The sequence below is a fragment of the Phodopus roborovskii genome, unplaced genomic scaffold (assembly GCF_943737965.1).
Source record: "Phodopus roborovskii unplaced genomic scaffold, PHOROB, whole genome shotgun sequence".
NCBI lineage: Eukaryota > Metazoa > Chordata > Mammalia > Rodentia > Cricetidae > Phodopus > Phodopus roborovskii.
This window is the reverse complement of record NW_026126618.1, coordinates 659,570-677,612: the sequence shown is the minus strand read 5'-3', so window position 1 is coordinate 677,612 and position 18,043 is coordinate 659,570. Positions and strand designations below refer to the sequence as shown.

Here is an 18,043-nt window from a genome sequence, read left to right as displayed (position 1 = left end):
TGTAGAAGTGATTGGCATATGTGAGAGGTCAGGGTTTCAACAACCTAGATCATAGAAATACAGCAGTGCACCTAAAGATGACTTTTCATTCCCCCAAATCAGAACAGATTTATAAACATTCCACTTTGCTCAAGACTTTCCAACTTATGTTTATTAAAGTTATCCCCAGCTTGTATCAGGTAATAAGCCAAGTAGATGGGCTTGGTGTTGGCACTTACTCTACCCCAAACTGTCTCTTAATGCTGGAGAAACAGAACAGGATAAGATTTGAAGACTGTTTGAGCTAAGCAACCTTGAATACAGCAGCCCTTGGTGAAAATATTTATTAATGATTTGGTTATCAAGCAGAGGCTAAATTCTCATTGCCCATACCCTGATTAAGAAAGGACTGTACAAGACTGGAACAAAGGTTCAGCAGTTAAGAGCACTAGCTACTCTTCCAGAGGACCTGAGTTTATCTTAGCACCCACATGGTAGATCAAAACCATCTGTGATTCCAGTCCCATTCTGGCCTCCACTCATGGTATTCACCCCTGTGGTGCACAGATACAAATGCAGGCAAAACACCCATATGCACAAAATAACAAAAGTTTGTTTAAAAGGAATGTATATATACATATTTCTTAGAAGAGATACTAGATTTCTGAGGAAAAGCCATTACTGGTAACACTTCAATCTTACCAAATTAAATAGACCATTAACATTTTGTAATATTGAGACCTATCTTTATGGTTGGTATTGAACTTTATGGTAACTAAAGATAGCTTTACTATATTTTTCCCACCTATGGCCCTCACTGGCTTTTATCAAATTGCTAGTAATATATATGGATGTTTTACTAATTCACATGATCATCCTGTTTTGTGAATAGGTACAAAATGACCCTCTAATAGGTTACACAACATTAAACTTACTGGAATAAACTGTCTACTATTAATTGATATTCCATTCCATCTTCCATTATTCCCAGGAATGATATTCATTTTTTTAAAAAACTTTCTGGTGAATAGTAAATGGTTTTAAGCAATATTCTGAAAAGTCTTTTATAACTAATTTCCTTTTAATTTCCTATCTCTATTTTTATGGCTCAAAAAAAAAAAAAAAAAAAAAAAAAAACACCCCACAAATTAAGAAACATCAATTTTGTGGTTGTAAAACAACCCAAATAGGAAATTATTATTCATACCTTGAAAACTTGGTGCAAGATTTTTAAAACATACCTCCTGAGAATTTCATGCATGCATATTAAGTATTTTGATTATATTCACCAGTACCTCTTCCCCTAACTCTTCCCACTTCTACCCTCTCCCACCTCACACCCCTCCTAACTTCATGCCCCTTTTAAAAATAGCCCAATGAGTACAGTTTGTACTACTCATATACTCTTGGGTGTGGGGGCTAAACTATTAAAATGGGCTTTCCCTCTCCTGCCTACCAACCTTCATTTGTCAGTAACTCCTTAGATAGGGGTGGCGACCTGCCCCTTCATGCTGAAATGGTTGACTGGCTTCATCTTATGTAGACAAGCACGTAACTGGTAACTGCTGTGAGCTCATTATCCTGTTGCATCCAAAAGACATTGTTTTGCCTGAGTTCTCCCCAGCCTCTGGGTCTTTCAGTCTTTCCAGCCACCTCCCCTCTCCCCCCCCACCCCCCATGATCCCTGGGCCCATTTGTGTCTGAGCACTTCACAGTGTTAGACTTTGAAACTCTGAATCTTCTAGAGGAAAGAGTAGGTATATCTGCTCAGGTAATGTAAGCTCTGTGTATGTGTGTGTGACCTTGAGATCAAAGGGAGGGGGGAATCAAGCATCTATTTTTTGTTTTGTTTTTGGAGGCAAGGTTTCTCTGTGAAGCACTGGCTGTTCTAGAACTCACTTTGTAGACCTGACTGGCCTCAAACTCAAGAGATCCACCTGCCTGAGTGCTGGCATCAAAAGTGTGCACAACCACCATCTGGCTAAAGCACCTATTTTTAAATAGTAATTGGCCTGATTTACAGCAATGATAGAGCAATCTGGTGAACTGAGAATGTTTTTTCTGTAAACACTGTAAAAGACAATTCCGACACACAAAATATGGAGAAAGCTTTCAGAGATATAAAGGGCATGGCAGAATTTTCCAAGCAAATAAAAAGCTTTTCCTGTGGGTGAGAATTCCATTCCTAAAAAGCTTTTTCTGGGCTTTATTTTCTGAAGGAAAGTATTTGACTCTAATCTCTGGGCAGTATCTAGAGATTTTTTTTTTTTTTTAGATTTGAATACAGTGCAACTTTATGTATGCTCCACTCAACTAGGCCTTTTGTGTTCTTAAATGTATAAGGAATAAAAATACACGAACAGCCCCTTCTACTAGGAAATCTGTGGCTTCACTGAATGGCAGAAAGTTGATAGAGAACGTGAGTCAGAAAGTTGATAGAGAACGTAGAGTCAGAAGACTTGGGTTCTTTCTTGTACTTTTGAGCATTTGTACATTGGTCTTTTTACCTCTGTGTTTCAATTTCTATAAATACCCAGGATATCTGGACATTGTGGCACATGCTTATAATCTTAGCACTTGGCAAGCTGAGGCAAGAGGGGTGACAGGAGTTAAGGCCAGCCTGGGCTCCATAGCAAGACCCTGTTAAAAACAAACCAACCAACAAACAAAAACAACAACAACAAAGAACACTAAGGCCATAGTAAGATTTAAGTATGAAAGGTATTCTAAAATATAATATTTCAGTTAGCAATTTTAAGGACATTTGAGGTGGGAGTTGGGGCTGATAGGAAAATAATTGTATTTTTAGAAAAAGATGAAATGTAACCCATTTTATATTCTTTTTTGTTTCCAAAGGTCATTTCTTCATTTGATATGATGATATACTTTAGTTCTTTGTGCCTGCAAATTTCAAGACACCTTCATCTAAATATCTTCAAGACTTCATGTCAACAAACACCTGAACAGGTTCACAAGCATATTGACTGACTAGTAGCCCCAGGAAAAGAGGAGAAGCAGTTAGGGGAACCTATGTGTGAAGGAAATCCCCTTATGCAGGAGGCTAGTATATTATCTATAAGGTTATGTTTAAATGTAAAACATAAATCTAGTAGTTTCCATTATGTCTGTCAGTAATGAGTCCCTCTTGTCATTAACATATTTTATCACATACATCAGTACAATATAATGTATGAATTAGAAACAAGAACAAAAACTAAATTTGAATACTAAGGACAGTAAGAAATTGAACCCCAATGATTCTAAATGGCACTGTGTCTACAAAATACCTGTCAGACTCGGGATATTGATTACCAAAGGATTACACAAATATTCAGAACTTAAAAGAATTTCTAGCCTTCTTGGCAGTGATGGCAGTGACACTTGATTGATGAAACTTGAAAAGTGAGCTCAAAATACTAAGTATATAATGATAATGCTATAATTGAGTCAAGTGATAGTCTGAGAAATACTTTTATATAATAGCCATTGTTCAAAAGATGTATACATTGATATACTTTAGTGTACTATCTAGAATTTAAAACAATGGTTACAGGAATTTTGTTGTAATCTGTTTAGTAAAAGGAATCTGTTGTACCAATTCAGCATAATGTGACTCTTTGTGCCTTAGTCCAACTAAAAAATTTACTTCCATTAAAAAAAAAAAAAAAAAAAAAAAAGACCTTAAGTCTCCAAAGGAAGACAAAAGAAGCTAAAATAATTGACAGGAAAGCAAATTAGTATCTTCAAAAAAAAAAAAAAAATGGCAAAAGGTGTCACTACTCAACACTAAGTACATTAGGTACTTATTGTCTTTTCTATTTTCAGTTGAAAATACTTAAGATTCTCTTTAAAAGTACTAAAATTATCTTAACACTTAACACTCTTCAGTGTTATCTTATGGCCCATGTGACCTTATTTCTAATTTCAAACAAAATAGGCTATATGCTATATGACGAAATAATCAGACAAACATATACTTTTTAAAAAATGTATATATTTCTCAAAAGGTAAAAATAGGTGAATACAGAGAAAACACTCTGAAGTACTTACTTTCCCTCTCTTAACTACTGATAAACTGAAAGGTCTTAAAAGTCTGAATGATACTTCAGGTTTATATCCCATGTTGCAGACATAGCTAAGTGGAAGAGTGAAGGCTTCACATGGTAAGGCCCTGGCTTGATCTACCAGCAAACCCCCCCCCCCCCGCCAGAATTATAAAGTATTGAACTGTACTTTTAATGTCAAAGCTAATGGTAGAAGGATGATTTCTTCTAAGACCTGGGTGGGTTATACAACAAAATTAGTTCCTTCAAATGGACATGTTTTGTTGTTCTGAATGATTCATTGAAGGCAATTTCAGCAAAACTATTAAGCTTAACTGACTTCAAAGAACAATTCAACATTTATGAAATTGAGTTTAAGTTTCTCTGTATAAATGCCTATTTTAAAAATTAAAAACAGTTCAAGTTTGGAAGTGAATGAACTGAATGTGAAATCAAGCTTTAGTATGTTTACTGAGTGAGGACAGATATGAAATACTCAAGCTATAAATAACTTTAGCTGTGTTTGTGATAATGCTCTGAATCATCACTAAGGGCATGTGTCAATTAAGTACAGACCAGACCAATTACATGGTATATCGTTGACCTTGCATAAACCTGTATATTAAAACACTTACATTTTCAGGTATATTAATGCTTTTAGCATTTATAATTTACTCCAAGACACACTAAAGTTCTTTTAATAAACTGTATAAAGATTCTAATTTTAGAATTGGTGATCCATTGTTTTATTTTAGAATTGGTGATCCATTGTTTTAGTAGGATTTCTTTTTTCTTAATGGAGAACAGTGTAAGCCAGTAGTAGTGGCATGTTTCCTGCTACTTGGGAAGCTGAGGTATAAGGATCACTTAATCCCAAGAGTTTGAGACTAATCTGGGCAAGAGGATTAGAAACAAAACAACCATCTATACTTGGAACTTTCCCATACTTGGGACTGTTAAGAGATACACTGAAACCTTAAATTTAAATCTTCCTTTATTGACACAATATAGAGAACAATTCACTATTATAACAAAAGAGCTGAAAGCTTGATGCACTGAAATTGCTACTTGCACAGATGTTTAGTTTTACTTAAATGTTAACAGAAACAGAAGTCTTCCACTTAAACAAACTAATGATTATGGATGTTATAGTTTAAATTATAATTTCTAAAGGCATGCCTCAGATAACATTTTAATTGTATCATATATTACATAGGTTCAAGTTCTTTCTTCAAAGACTCATCAGAATAACATGGATTGAAGAGACTTTCGAACATTTGCCATCTCTTGCTGCTGCTGTTTCATGAAAGGAGATATGAAACATGTTCAATTTTAGTTAAATGTTATGAAAATTTCAGCAAATAAAACATTTCAGTGCTTCCATTAATCCTTATCTTTACAATTTAAAATAGAACTTACAGTTTCCATCATAACTTTTTTTTGCAACATAGCCATTTCTTTTTTAAGTTCACTTTGTGTGCCAGTAAACAGATTATCATTATTTTTTTCCACATCCTCCAAATTCTGAAACACAAAAAGGCAACTTTGGTTATAAGCTATAACTTTTAATCACAGATTCTAAGCTATAAAATTTTCAAAGGTAAAAATCGTTTAATTAGGGGCTGGAAAGATGGCTCAGCAATTAAGAGCACTGTCTGCTCTTCCAGAGGTCCTGAGTTCAATTCCCAGCAACTACATGATGGCTCACAATCATCTGTAATACAATCTGGAACCTTCTTCTGGCATGCAGGTATACATGCAAACAGAAAACTATATATAAAATAAAGTTATACAAATTGGTTATTTACCTCAACATTCTAAGTTACTCATTGAGACCAAATTTCCCATTATAAACAAGTAAAATATACCACACATTAGTCAAATGCAATTACATATGGTACAATAGTAGCAGTTTTGCCCAAAACAATAGTTTAATGAAATATTAACATCAAGATGATAAAAGGTAAAATGGGAGAAGGAGCTACACAAGATGAGAGAATTGAGAATTTGAGGCTAGTCTGGGCAACATAGGATCCTGTCTCAAAAGAAGAAAATATAATCTAGAAATAGAAACAGTAGAAGGTCCATCAGTATATATAATTTTGAAAATTTCTGTAAGTTTCTTGAAGCATCTAGGTATAATCTAAGAACCAATGTGACTTCAACTCAAAAAAAGAGAATAAAGTATCTGTAGTATGAAGTCATTTCTAAAGTTATAAAAATTATTAGATTAATAAAAAGTATTACATTAATATTCTTAAGTGTCTTCATTATATTTCCATTCATTTTGTGTATGTGTCTCACATGTAGAGGACAACTTGTGGGTCCTGGTATCTCTCCTCCTGCCATGTGGGTACTGGAGATTGAACTCTGTCCTAATATTTTATTTTTCTAGACAGGATCTCATTATATAGGCGAGGCTCGCCTCAAACTTATTATCCTGCCTCAGGTTCCCCTCTACTGGAATCAGAGGAATATGCTGTAACAACTAGCTAAAAAGTTTTAAAATTTTTAATATTCATTCAACAAATAGTTATCCTATTGCCTAGTATGTAAAAAGTACTGTTCTTTTGTGGAGAAACTAAAAAAAAAATAGTAATACATGCTTGTTTTAATCAAAAAAATTATGTAAACAAAAATAACATAGCTTTATAACAAGAATGGAAATGCAACCCCTGTAGCTATATAGTCATATGCATGAATATTCCTGCTTAGTTGACAAAATGTACACAATTTCATTAATTAAAAGGGAACTTAAAATATTTTAGAGGAATAGTGTAACAAGCATGGAAATATGTAAGTCTGTGGATTCAGAGAAAGTAATTTTGTACAGTTTGGAGTAATGGACGTGTATAGTTTGTGAAGCTTAAAAAGAATCATGTCAAGTGGAATCCTAACGAAAAATTCAGAACGGGAAACTATAGATACATTTTTAGGAAAGAGATTTTAGAAAGATAATATCTCAGACTCAAAGTGTGAAATGAGTTAATAGTGTTAATGGAGACAGGGTGATGAGAAAGGTAATCGTATAAGCAGAGAATGGACAAATATAATAGCAGAAATTAAAGACATAATGCACCACTGCAAAGCTAAGAATTCTAAAACAATATAATAGTAACAATATAAAAAGGATATGGAGAGCAGAGCTTAGTGGTACACTCCTTTCATCCCAGAACTTGGGAAGAAAGGCAAGAGAACCTTGTGAGTTTGAAGTCAGTCTAGTCTACATAGCAAATTCCAGGCTAGCCAGGCTATATAGTGAGCCCCGTCTCAAACAAACACGAAAACAAAGAAATACAACAAAGAAAAACATATTACCATGTATAACTCACCTTTATGAACTGCTCATGTAGCTGTTTGATTGCTTTCAGTCTCTGGCTCTGAACAATTCTAGACTGCTGAAAAATCTTCTGTTGTTGTCGAAAAAGATTCTGTAAACATAAAGCAAAGCAAGCCTGTAATAATGAACTGGTCAGTGTTTTGCTATTGTGGGCTTCATGCATACTAAGCAGACACCTAGCTCTGAGCTCTATCCCAAACCTTATTTTTTTAATTTAGCAAAAAATAATTACATATTAATCTTAAAAGCACAGTTTAAAGTTAATACCTTCAGTATTTTAACAACTATTATGACTAGGTTTATACTTTTTTATCAGTCAATGAGTATAAACATTTCTAACAATATTTTGTGTGCCTGAGTATGGATAGTGGATACCTTGAAACTGGAGCTATCTGAGTGCTGAGAATAAAACTTAGTTGTTTTTGAGAGCAATAAGAACTCTTTACCTCTGAGCCCTTGCTCTAGCCCATATTTCTTTTTTGAGACCAGGTTTCACTATGTTGCACAGCCTGATTTGGAACTTGTGACTCCATTACTTCAGCTTCCTAAGTAGCTGGGATTGCAGGCATAATGCACCATAAAAGACTGAATAGGAAATCGAAGTGTTTAAGGTTTTGAGGCAGGGTCTAAGCTGGCCTCAAATTTACTATCATCTTGAACTGATGGGTCCCTCTACCTCTCAAATGCAGGGATTATAAGCATGTTTTATTTAGTGAGTAAGGTCATCAGAGAGTAGAAAGTGAAAGCCACATCTGGTTTATCAAATACAAGGCTTTGTGCATGCTAGAGTCTATTAACTGATATATATCCCTAGTCCCAAGAATATCTTATTTTCAGTAACCATGCCTTACACAGATGGTATCTGAATGTTGAACTTGTAGTTCCTTAATCTATTCACCAATGACTGTCTTCTAGCCTTCCTTAATCCATTCACTTAACATTCTTATGTTCTTATCTTCTAGATTTTGCCATTATAAATGGCATAACCTTTCTAGAGTATTGTAATAACAAAATATATTAACTGTATTAATATTTTAACTATTCTGAGTCCCTTAAGAGTGCACACACACACACACACACACACACACACACACACACGAACTCAGTCCTCCACGACTATTTGGCATAGATATTCATCAGTTATTTCCAAAGATGAGGAAACTGAAATGTAAGAGTAAATTGTTTCACAGCTAACTATTGTTCAAGCAGAATTTGGTTCCAAATAGGTTTCTATAATCTAGGCTCTAATCATTGTACATATGGTTTCTCCAATATATTGTATATTCAACCACTGACTGCCCACTACTATGGCTTAGAACTTCTTAGTTCTAAAGTCCAATCTTCATTTAGGACTAAAATTGCATTCTTCCTTTTACTGCAATTCCCAGATTAAATTGTATAATACTCTTTTGCATATACACCTTGTTACCTTCTTAGTCAGATTTGCTTGGTTAAATCCCTGCCTTGGAAAATTCAAATCTATAATTATTCTAACATGGTGGTATTACTTTTCACTGTCTGATGACTCTACTAAATAAAACAGAATCCAAAGAGAAGATTTTTATCACCATGTGTATCTATCACCCATATATATACTCAGTCCACCTTCATGTCTCTTCCATTCTCAAGAATTTAGCAATTTCAAGCTGGGTGTGGTGGTGCACACCTTTGATCCCAGCACTCAGGAGACAGAGGCAGGCTAATCTCTGAGTTTGAGGCCAGCCTGGTCTACAGAGCAAGTTCTAGGACAGGTTCCAAAACAATACAGAGAAACCCTGTCTCAAAACAACAACAACAACAAAAAGCAGTTATCAATTTCCCTCTTCTGTTACTATTAAATGTCTCTCTGTAGCCAGACCTAGTGATGCAGGCCTATAACCCTAGGCTGAGGCAGGAGGTCACAAGTGTAAGTCCTATGTAGGCTATAGCATACAAAAGTAGTCTGGGCATCTTGGTGAGATCCTGTCTCAAAAATGAAAGGTAAAAAAGAGGTCTGAGAATAAATGGTGTAGTGCTAGAACAGTTTTGAGGGCCTAGGTTCAATCTGCAATAACAGAAGTAAATTTGTCCCTCTAGAGTCTCAAAAAAAAAAAAAAAAAAAAGAAAAGAAAAGAAAAGAAAAGAAAGAAAGAACGAAAGGAAGGAAGAAAGAGCTAGTCAAGCTAGTCATGGTTGTACACACCTTTTTAATCCCAGTATTGCAGAGGCAGAGGCAGGTGGAGCTCTGTGAGTTAAAGGGCAGCCAGAACAACAAAGTGAGTCTGTTTCAAAAACCAAACCAAACCAAAAAAGAATGAGGGTGGTTGCTTTCCATCACCAGTGGAGACAGAAAAAATAATACACTTTGGATATTAGTAACCATATTCTTGCTTGGGGGTTACGGCTCAGGGATAACATGTTTTTGTAGTATCTAGGTTCAGTCCCAGCATTCATGGGATGGGGTGGGGGAGAAAGAAGACAAGTAAAGGAGGACAAGTAACCAGTGACTGGTTAGGAGTAAGCAAATGATCCAAACTAGATAATGATGTTTTGCCACATGAATTTTCTGCCAAAGATATTCAGAAAGATTGTCACAGTCTATGCAGTCACTAAATTTGAAGTTAAGTCTAGGTCTGGGAAAATTAACTTAGTGCATTAAAAGTTCATGGAACCTAGCAGCAGAGCCCAGATGACACTATTATAAGCAACCCTTCCCTATCCCATTCAACTGTATTGTCTAAAGCTTACCCCAGAAATCCAGTAATTCTTTTATCTTTTGACAAGTTTCTTTTACTTAAAAATGCAAGGATATCAACTATTACAAAGACCAATGTTCTTAGGAATATTGTATGTGCTTATACTTCTGTGGTTTATGATCTGCCAATATTAAAACATGTAGCCAGCAATGAGTAATAAAACTTGTCTTAGTTCTATGGACATAATACATGACTAGGGTCCCTATTTCTATTTGGGGTTTAGTTATGATTATAAAGTTAATTATAATACTAACAGTTAGCTTTTCTCCTTGTTCCTCAAATTTCTGCATATCCAGTTCCCACTGCTGCAACACACTCATAAATTGCTGAGAATATTCACTGTTAAGCTTCTGTCTGTAAAAAACAATCCCATCAAATTTTATACCAGTGTGAAAATAACATTCAAAGCAAATTCAATTCACATATTTTATGCTATGAAAAGGAAACAATAGTTTAAATATTTTGATGGTAAAAAATTTATGTTGATTTCAGTATTTTTTCCCCAACAGATGTCTTGAAATCCAAGGAAGTTTAGTTTTCCAGAAAAATTTACTTTTAATCTCCAAGGAATTTTTCCTACTGATACATTATTTCACTTGGATTGCTCCCCACCCCAATTTTGGCATGGCAAAGATTTAGTGCAAAGTAATAGTCAAGTTGGTTAAAATGTGTAATTATTTACAATATAAAACTGAATTTTTCACACATAGTTATCAAACAATAGTTTTTATGACATCTGCATATCCACAGTGGATATAGTTTAAAAACCTCTCAGTTATTTAAAAAGAGAAATTAAAAAGTAATCCTAACTTCTAAGAAACTTCAAATACACTTAAATTCTATGAAGACATGAGGTTATAGACCTACTTGATTAGGAAAAAAACAAACAAACAAACAAAAAAAAAACAAGTATTTTCACTAAATAAGCAGGTATTTTCTGTAGGTATTTGCACCAGGACATACTTACATTTCTTCTTGTTGTGTTTTCCAAATTTGCTCAATTTTCTGGTTACTGGCTTTGAAAGAAGCTTTGGTATACATTTCAATTCTCTTTCTCTTGGCAACTAAAGCTTTGTTAATGTCCGCTATATTGAAAATAAACATTGACATTTACTGTTCAAGAAAATGATTTTGTTCCATATAATCAAGTAAATATTAATGTGGGTTCATTCAACAATATCAAGGACATTTAAAATTAAATTTAGGAAGCAGGGAGAAGGTTCAGAAGAAAATAAAACAAAAAAACAACAACAAAAAACCTGCCTGCTCTGGGCATGATTGCACATGCCTTTAATCCCAGCACTTGGAAGGCAGAGCTCTGCAGGTGGATCTCTGAGAACTGTTGGCCAACCTGGTCTACAATGTGAGTTCTAGGGGCAGCAAGGAAACATAGAGGACCCCCCCCCCACCTCAAACAAACAAAAAAGAAAACAAAACACTTGCCTATCATAAGCCTAACAACCTAAGTTTGATCCTGGGAATCCACAGTGGAAGGGGCAAACTAACCCCTGAGAAATGTCATCTCCCACAGTAGAAGAGGAGAGTCAACTCCCAAAATTGTCCTCTGACCTGCACATGGGTGCCATAACATTTACACCACACATACACAAACAGTTAAAATTTGAATTAAGACATTTTAATTTAAAAAAAAAATAGCACCAACATGTACCTTTGAAAAAGGTGAACACTTAGGATTTTCAGACTAGGGAAGCTCACCCATTAAAGTCTGTGCAAATATTATGAAACCCAAAAATGTCTGTATTCTCAACTTTTTTTGTCTTAAATATTTTGTAGTAATACATAAAATCAACCTCATCTCAATTCTGATTTTGATAACTGAAGGTAAATTTTAAATTTAAGGGTGACAAAAAATGAATAAAACAAAGGGACAAAGCCAAACTTTACTTATGAATAAATACAAATAAAAACTAAATATTTCTAAATTTATAGTACATCCTCCATTTGATAGGCCATACTTGATGCAATTGTTAAAACTCTATCAGAAATACTAAATTAAAAAAGAATCCAAAAAAGGATTATCAATAAAATTTATAAATCAATACCTTTAAACATTTTTTCTAAAAGAAATCTTAATGTCATATCTAAATAATACATCTCTGACTACTTTATAATACTTTAATGGAAGATTTGTTTTGTGCATTGATTTTTGGTTTTTTGTTTTGTCGAGATGGGGTTTCATGGCATAGTCCTGGCTGTCCTGGAAACTCACCATGTGGACTGCTCTGGCACTGAATTTAGAGACCCACCTGCCTCTGCTTTCCAAGAGCTGGGTGAGTGCCACCAACCCCAGTTCACAGTAGTTTTTATACAGCATTTTTATCCTATATGTATGGCAGTTCATAAAACATTAAATACCTCAAATAACATTTGCTATGCATCTACCTTTCTGCCATAAAAAGTAACCTTTTGTTAATTATGGTATAACTATAACGTACTTCTAGCATAGTAAGTTTATAAAATAAGCAATTGCCAAGTTGTAGTGCACTCCTTTAACCCCAGCACTCAGGAGGCAGAGGCAGGAGGATCTCACTGAGTTTGAGATCAACCTGGTCTACTCAGTGAGTCCCAAAACGGCCAGAGCTACACAGAGACCCTGTCTTGAAAAACCAAACAATAAAAAAATAAAAACAAGCATTTGTTATTACCAAATAGAGCAATTCTTAAATATAAAAAAATAGACTTACTAGTAAGAATAATCCTTATAGGAAACAAATATTTTTAAAATGAGTATTTTGGGGCTGATGAGATGGTTCAACAAGATACTTGCAGCCAAGCTTGACAACTTGAGTATGATTCCCAATCCATCCATATGGTAGGAGGTAAATGAAGCCCATAAGTTGTCTGCCCTCCATACATGTATCATGACATGTTGCCCACCTCTCCCCAAAATGTTAAAAAAAAAAAAAGTGTATTCTCTTAAACTGGGCAAGGTAACTGATGCCTGTAATCCCAGCACCCACAAGGCTGAAGAGAGACTCAGTTTAAGGCCAGCCTGAACTCTATCAAATTCTAGCCAACCTGAGCTGTCTCAAAGAGAAGAAAAGAAGCAAATAAGCAGAGTGCTGTCTCCTAATTAAACTCATATAAAAACACATTTAAAACTTAAGGTCTTTGGCTCTGATTATAATCTCTTACTGGCTGGAAAAGTTGCCATTTACTTTCAATTTATTACTATAAAAATACTAGTCGTTCTCTTATGGTGCTTCAATTTATATCCTCCACAAGAGTCCTAGAAAATTAGTGAATGAAAAACTGACATACCTTGTGAATATAAAGAAACAGAAAAATCTTTTCCCTTCTATTTTTCTAAAATTCTTAAAAGTACCATGTTAACTTTTTATATCATGAAAAAGAGTTAAGAGAAAAATCTGTGATGCTAACTCACAAATATTTACGCAAACCCTATGAGAACAAGGCATTAAACAATAATATTCACATAGTGAACTGATCAACATTTCACATTATAATTACCATACAGTTTTAAACGATGTTCTTTAAATTACCTTCCAAATACATACCTCCAAATTTTTCCAGCATATTCTGTACTTCACCTCTGTGAAAAAAAAAAAAAAAAAAAAAACTGTATTAAAAAAATTAAGACCAGGAATGTAATTCAGCAACAGAACATTTTCCCAATGTTCACAAGGCACTAGAGGTTTGATCCCTAGCACCATCAAAAATAATCTTTTAATCAGAAAATCATAATACCACATGCCAAGTATTTTATATCACTACTTGCTAGATAAACCGAAGTACATTTTTCTTTAATTTATTGAACAAAGAAAGTATCTTTGGGACTTGGGAAATAGCTCAGTTAGTTAAATGGTTGCTCTGCAAGCATGAATATCTGATAGACATCAATACCCAGTATGCTTGGTGCATATGCATACATATAGAAACACACGCTTCTTCTTTTTTAACATCTTACCCCACATCTTCAACTAGTCCTGCAGATCTTTTCTTTCCATGTTTATCAATTACTGGAGTATTTTCTGTATTGACAAAATAAAAACTGAAATTAAGTATGCTATTTTGGTAAATTTTAATGAAATCTATTTTCAGTTCTTTCAGGATTTTGTAGCAAATTTTAAAAGCAGATAAGCAAATATAATATTTTCTCTGAAAAATAAAATCACAATTCATGACCCATTTTATAGAAGCAAATTTTCAAGTCTGGTCAGAGTAAGTCATGCACTATACTTAAAAAGTTATGGGCATTGCAAAGATAAGAGATACTCTTTAAAGTGAGAGCTGATAAGTATGTGAAAATGCTTATTCAGTTTTATGTGTATAGGGTTAAAAACAAATGAACTCTAGGAATTGTTTCTACTCAACATTAAAGATATTTACCATCAACAACATCCTCTTCTGAACCACTCAGATCTTTATCTTCTTTCTCAAAGTCAAAGGCTTTTTTAGCCTGATCCACCAATGGTGGCTTCCCAGATTTCCCAGAATGCTTTCTTCCACCAGGCACCATCTTTAGAGTTTCCTTGTTTAAAAAGCAAAAAACAACGAAAAACAGAAAACCCCCCACATCTCTCAAACTGTTTGAATTCAATGACATCATTTAAGTAAACATGTTTATTATTATTTATTTTGGGGGAGGAACACATGTGGAGGACAAAGGTCAACTTGAAGGAGTCTCTTACCAGTTGTTCCTCAGGATCAGACTCAAGTGAGGCTTGAGAGAAAGCACCTTTACTAACTGAGCCATGTTGCCAGCCTGACTTTATTTTTTATTGTTACCAAAAGTTAAATCATTTATCAATTTTAAAAGAAGAAAACACAATAATAGCTTGAACACTTAACTCCAAAAACATCTGCTTGTAGCCACTAGATCTCAATTTTGGCCTTAGCTGCCAGATACTCGATAAATTTTAGTTAAGTTTGCATCTCAGAAAGTAAAATCATGGTTACCAGCAGGATAAATCACAACCATTCCAAAAATTTGTTGTAGCAATATAAATCTAGACTATATAGATCTACAGGACTGGGGATGTAGCTCAGTTATATGCGTATACAGGAGGTTTTGCTTTCCATCCTCAGCACTGCGTACATATATGCATAAAGTGCACAGTGGTTATATATGAGTTTCAGGGCAACTGGACTACAGCACTAAGACCCTTGTCTAAACAAAAACCAAAGTACAAGTGACACACACCAGGCATTACTTCAGAGGCTAATGTAAGATGATTACATAGAGTAACCCTGCCCTTAAAATAAATCTCCTAGACCTTGGGAAAGTAATGTACCTATAAAATTTCCATAAGTATGCATATTAAAGGGAAAGGTGTCTTCTTGCAGGGTGGGCAGAATAAGCACATTAAGCCCCACTTCTCCATTTCCCATCAGTCATAAGCGACATAATTCCCTCAGCTCCCAGCCCCTCTGCCCCACCAACTCCCCAATCCTTATGTTCTCATGCTCCAATCTTGTTCTTTCAGCCCCTATTTGCTGTTCTTTTAACCACTCCATCCCCCCTGCCCATTACTTTCTAGTCCTTCATTTCTTCCAGGTCCTCATCCTACTAGCCCCTCATTACACCCTTGTACCCCACCATTACCTGTTTCTTATTCCTTGAGCCAGACCTCTAGCCCCTCAGTTCCTAGTATCTGTCTCCAAATCCCCAAGGCCATCATTCCCTCAGGCCCTAAGACCTTCATTTCATCAACTCTATAGATTTCCAACTCTTAACTACCACAGATGTCATTTCCCCCAGCTCCTCTGCCCTCTATTCTCAACCCCACAAACACCCAGCTCTCATTACCCCAGCTCCAACCTCACACTACATTCCCTCATCCACTTAACCCTGATTCCCTCAACCTTTCACTGAACTCCCCAGCCCCCATCCACAAAGCTCTTCAGTGCCTTTAGCCCCAAGTCCCTCAACCAGAGCTCCATTTCCTCAAGCCTAATCTCTAATACCCCCAAAAGACATATTCTCTCAGCCACCAACTCCTAATTCCCTCATCCCACATAACACCTAATTTCCTGAGCCCCCAACTCCCTAGTTGGCCTCACCCACAAGACCTAACTCCCTCATCCCACATATTAATTCATGTATAGCACTTAAATTTCATGACCCCTAAATCCCTCAGTCCCCAAACTCCACTTCCCTTAACTATCCCTAATTGCACATTACCAATCTTTAATTCCCTTGATCCCAACCACTACTTCTGTCATTTCCCAACCTAATTTTAATTCTCTCAAACTCGACAATCCTTAAACCTGTCACTCTCAATCCAATTGATTTGGCTCCCACCCCAATTCCCTCAAGGCCAACCACTAATTCTCTAACCCAACCACAAGTTCTAGTTCTGGCAGCCTCGGAACAACCTAGCCCTGAACTCTTCTTCAGGCTCTAGCACCTCTCCCCTTACATCTACACCTAATCCTCTAAGCCCTAATGTCTACCCTAACCCTTCATTCCCTCATCCTCTCACCCAATTTCTCTCAGCCCCTCTAAGGATTCCCTATTCCCTCACCCCAATGCCAAATACCCTCAGCCCCAGCATACCTAACCCATCACCCTAATTCTCTCGTGACCCAAACCATCAGGCATAACCCTCACTCCCTTAGTCCCAATTCCCTCACTTCAAAACAGCCTCAGTACCAACCCAAAATTTTCTTTGTACCCAACAATTTTTTAGGCTTCCAGCCTTGATCTAATTTCTTCTGTGTCCAATCCCTAGATCCTAACCCACTCAAACCCCTAATTTTCTCAGTTCCTCACCCCCATGTCCCTAAACTTCCTATCCTATTTCTCCCAATCCCAAATTTCCTCCCTCTTAATTTACTTAGCTCATTACCCATAAGTCCCTAGGACTCAGGTCCTAATCCCCTAGGCCCCGCCCCTACTCCCCTAGACAGCAGCACCCTTACACCCCTAGGTCCCAACACTGCATCTCTCAGCCCTGACCCCCCCCCCCCCCCCCCCCGCACTCTTACTAGGACCCCTGACCCCGCCCCCTGACCTCCTTAGGCACCGACTCCTAATTCCCTAGCCTGGGCCCCGCCTCCTAACCCCCTGGGCGCCAACCCCTAACTCCTTCTGCCTAATCCTATTTCCCAGGGTCCTCCCTTTCCTTACCCCTTGACTCCTCATTCCCTGGAGCCCCGCCCCCCGCCCCGCCCCCCGGCCCTGACCTTAGCTCCCTCAGCCTGACCCTAGGTCCTGACCACTACTTTCCTGACCCCAGTGCCCTCAGTCATGACCCCAACTGCTCGGGCCCCGCGGCCTCATTCCCGCCCGGCCCGGGCTCCCTCAGCCCTGACCCCTCAGCCCTGACCCCTCAGCCCTGACCCCGGCCCGCTGACCCCGGCCCCTCAGCCCTGACCCCGGCCCTGACCCCGGCCCCGACCCCGGCCCCGACCCCGGCCCTGACCCCGGCCCTCGACCCCGACCCCCTCAGCCCTGACCCCGGCCCCTGACCCTGACCCCGGCCCTGACCCCCCCCCGGCCCTGACCCCGGCCCCCGGCCCTGACCCCAGCCCTGACTCCGGCCCTGACCCCGGCCCCCTCGACCCTGACCCCTCAGCCCTGACCCCGGCCCTGACCCCGGCCCCTCAGCCCTGACCCCCGACCCCCAGCCCTGACCCCGGCCCTGACCCCGGCCCCTCGGCCCGCTGACCCCGGCCCCTCGGCCCTGGCCCCGGCCCGCTGACCCCGACCCCCAGCCCCGGCCCCTGACCCCGGCCCCGGCCCTGACCCCGGCCCCGGCCCGCTGACCCCGGCCCCGGCCCTGACCCCGGCCCGCTGGGCCCCGCAGGCCGCGCCGCCTCCCCCGGGCGCCCGGAGCTGGCCGGTCCGACCCCTGCCCGCCCCAGCGGCCGCGGTGGTGAGCCGCCCCGCCCTCGCGTGCTCGCCCGTCCCGCAGCCTGGCGCGGCCTGGCGCCCTCACTCCGCCCGGCCTTACTTCAGC

At 38.1% G+C, this 18,043-nt stretch overlaps 2 protein-coding genes across 4 annotated transcripts in view; one reads left to right on the top strand and one right to left on the bottom strand.

The window, feature by feature from the left end:
* The window catches only part of Chpt1 (choline phosphotransferase 1), a 22,466-nt gene extending 17,057 nt beyond the window's left edge, over nucleotides 1-5,409 (top strand). The window contains exons 8-9 of one of the 3 annotated variants that reach the window (XR_007835887.1): nucleotides 2,836-3,039; nucleotides 5,239-5,409. Coding sequence is in view for 2 of the 3 variants with exons in the window: in XM_051206351.1 (XP_051062308.1) it covers nucleotides 2,836-2,946; nucleotides 5,239-5,283 (156 nt within the window). In the remaining variant the exon portion in view is untranslated. Of the gene's footprint in view, nucleotides 1-2,835; nucleotides 3,214-5,238 lie in introns of those variants that run through there. The other 2 variants (XM_051206351.1, XM_051206352.1) reach the window with 2 other exon arrangements.
* Nucleotides 4,805-18,043, bottom strand: Sycp3 (synaptonemal complex protein 3). The gene is made up of 9 exons (XM_051206355.1): nucleotides 18,038-18,043; nucleotides 14,469-14,610; nucleotides 14,047-14,110; nucleotides 13,637-13,671; nucleotides 11,065-11,182; nucleotides 10,352-10,451; nucleotides 7,355-7,453; nucleotides 5,442-5,546; nucleotides 4,805-5,318 (listed from the first exon to the last, which is right to left on the bottom strand). The coding sequence occupies exons 2-9, from the start codon at nucleotides 14,596-14,598 to the stop codon at nucleotides 5,265-5,267; spliced, it is 705 nt and encodes a 234-aa protein (XP_051062312.1). The 5' UTR covers nucleotides 14,599-14,610; nucleotides 18,038-18,043; the 3' UTR covers nucleotides 4,805-5,264.

Bases quoted from the DNA above. Each gene is read 5' to 3' on its own strand.
- Sycp3 (XM_051206355.1), bottom strand. From the start codon at position 14,598: ATGGTGCCTGGTGGAAGAAAGCATTCTGGGAAATCTGGGAAGCCACCA. The intron at 7,454-10,351 runs GTTAGTATTATA...TTATGTTTACAG, and splicing joins AACAAGGAGAAAAGCTAACT to AATCTTTTTCGACAACAACA. The intron at 5,319-5,441 runs GTAAGTTCTATT...TTCATGAAACAG, and splicing joins AAAAAGTTATGATGGAAACT to CAGCAGCAAGAGATGGCAAA.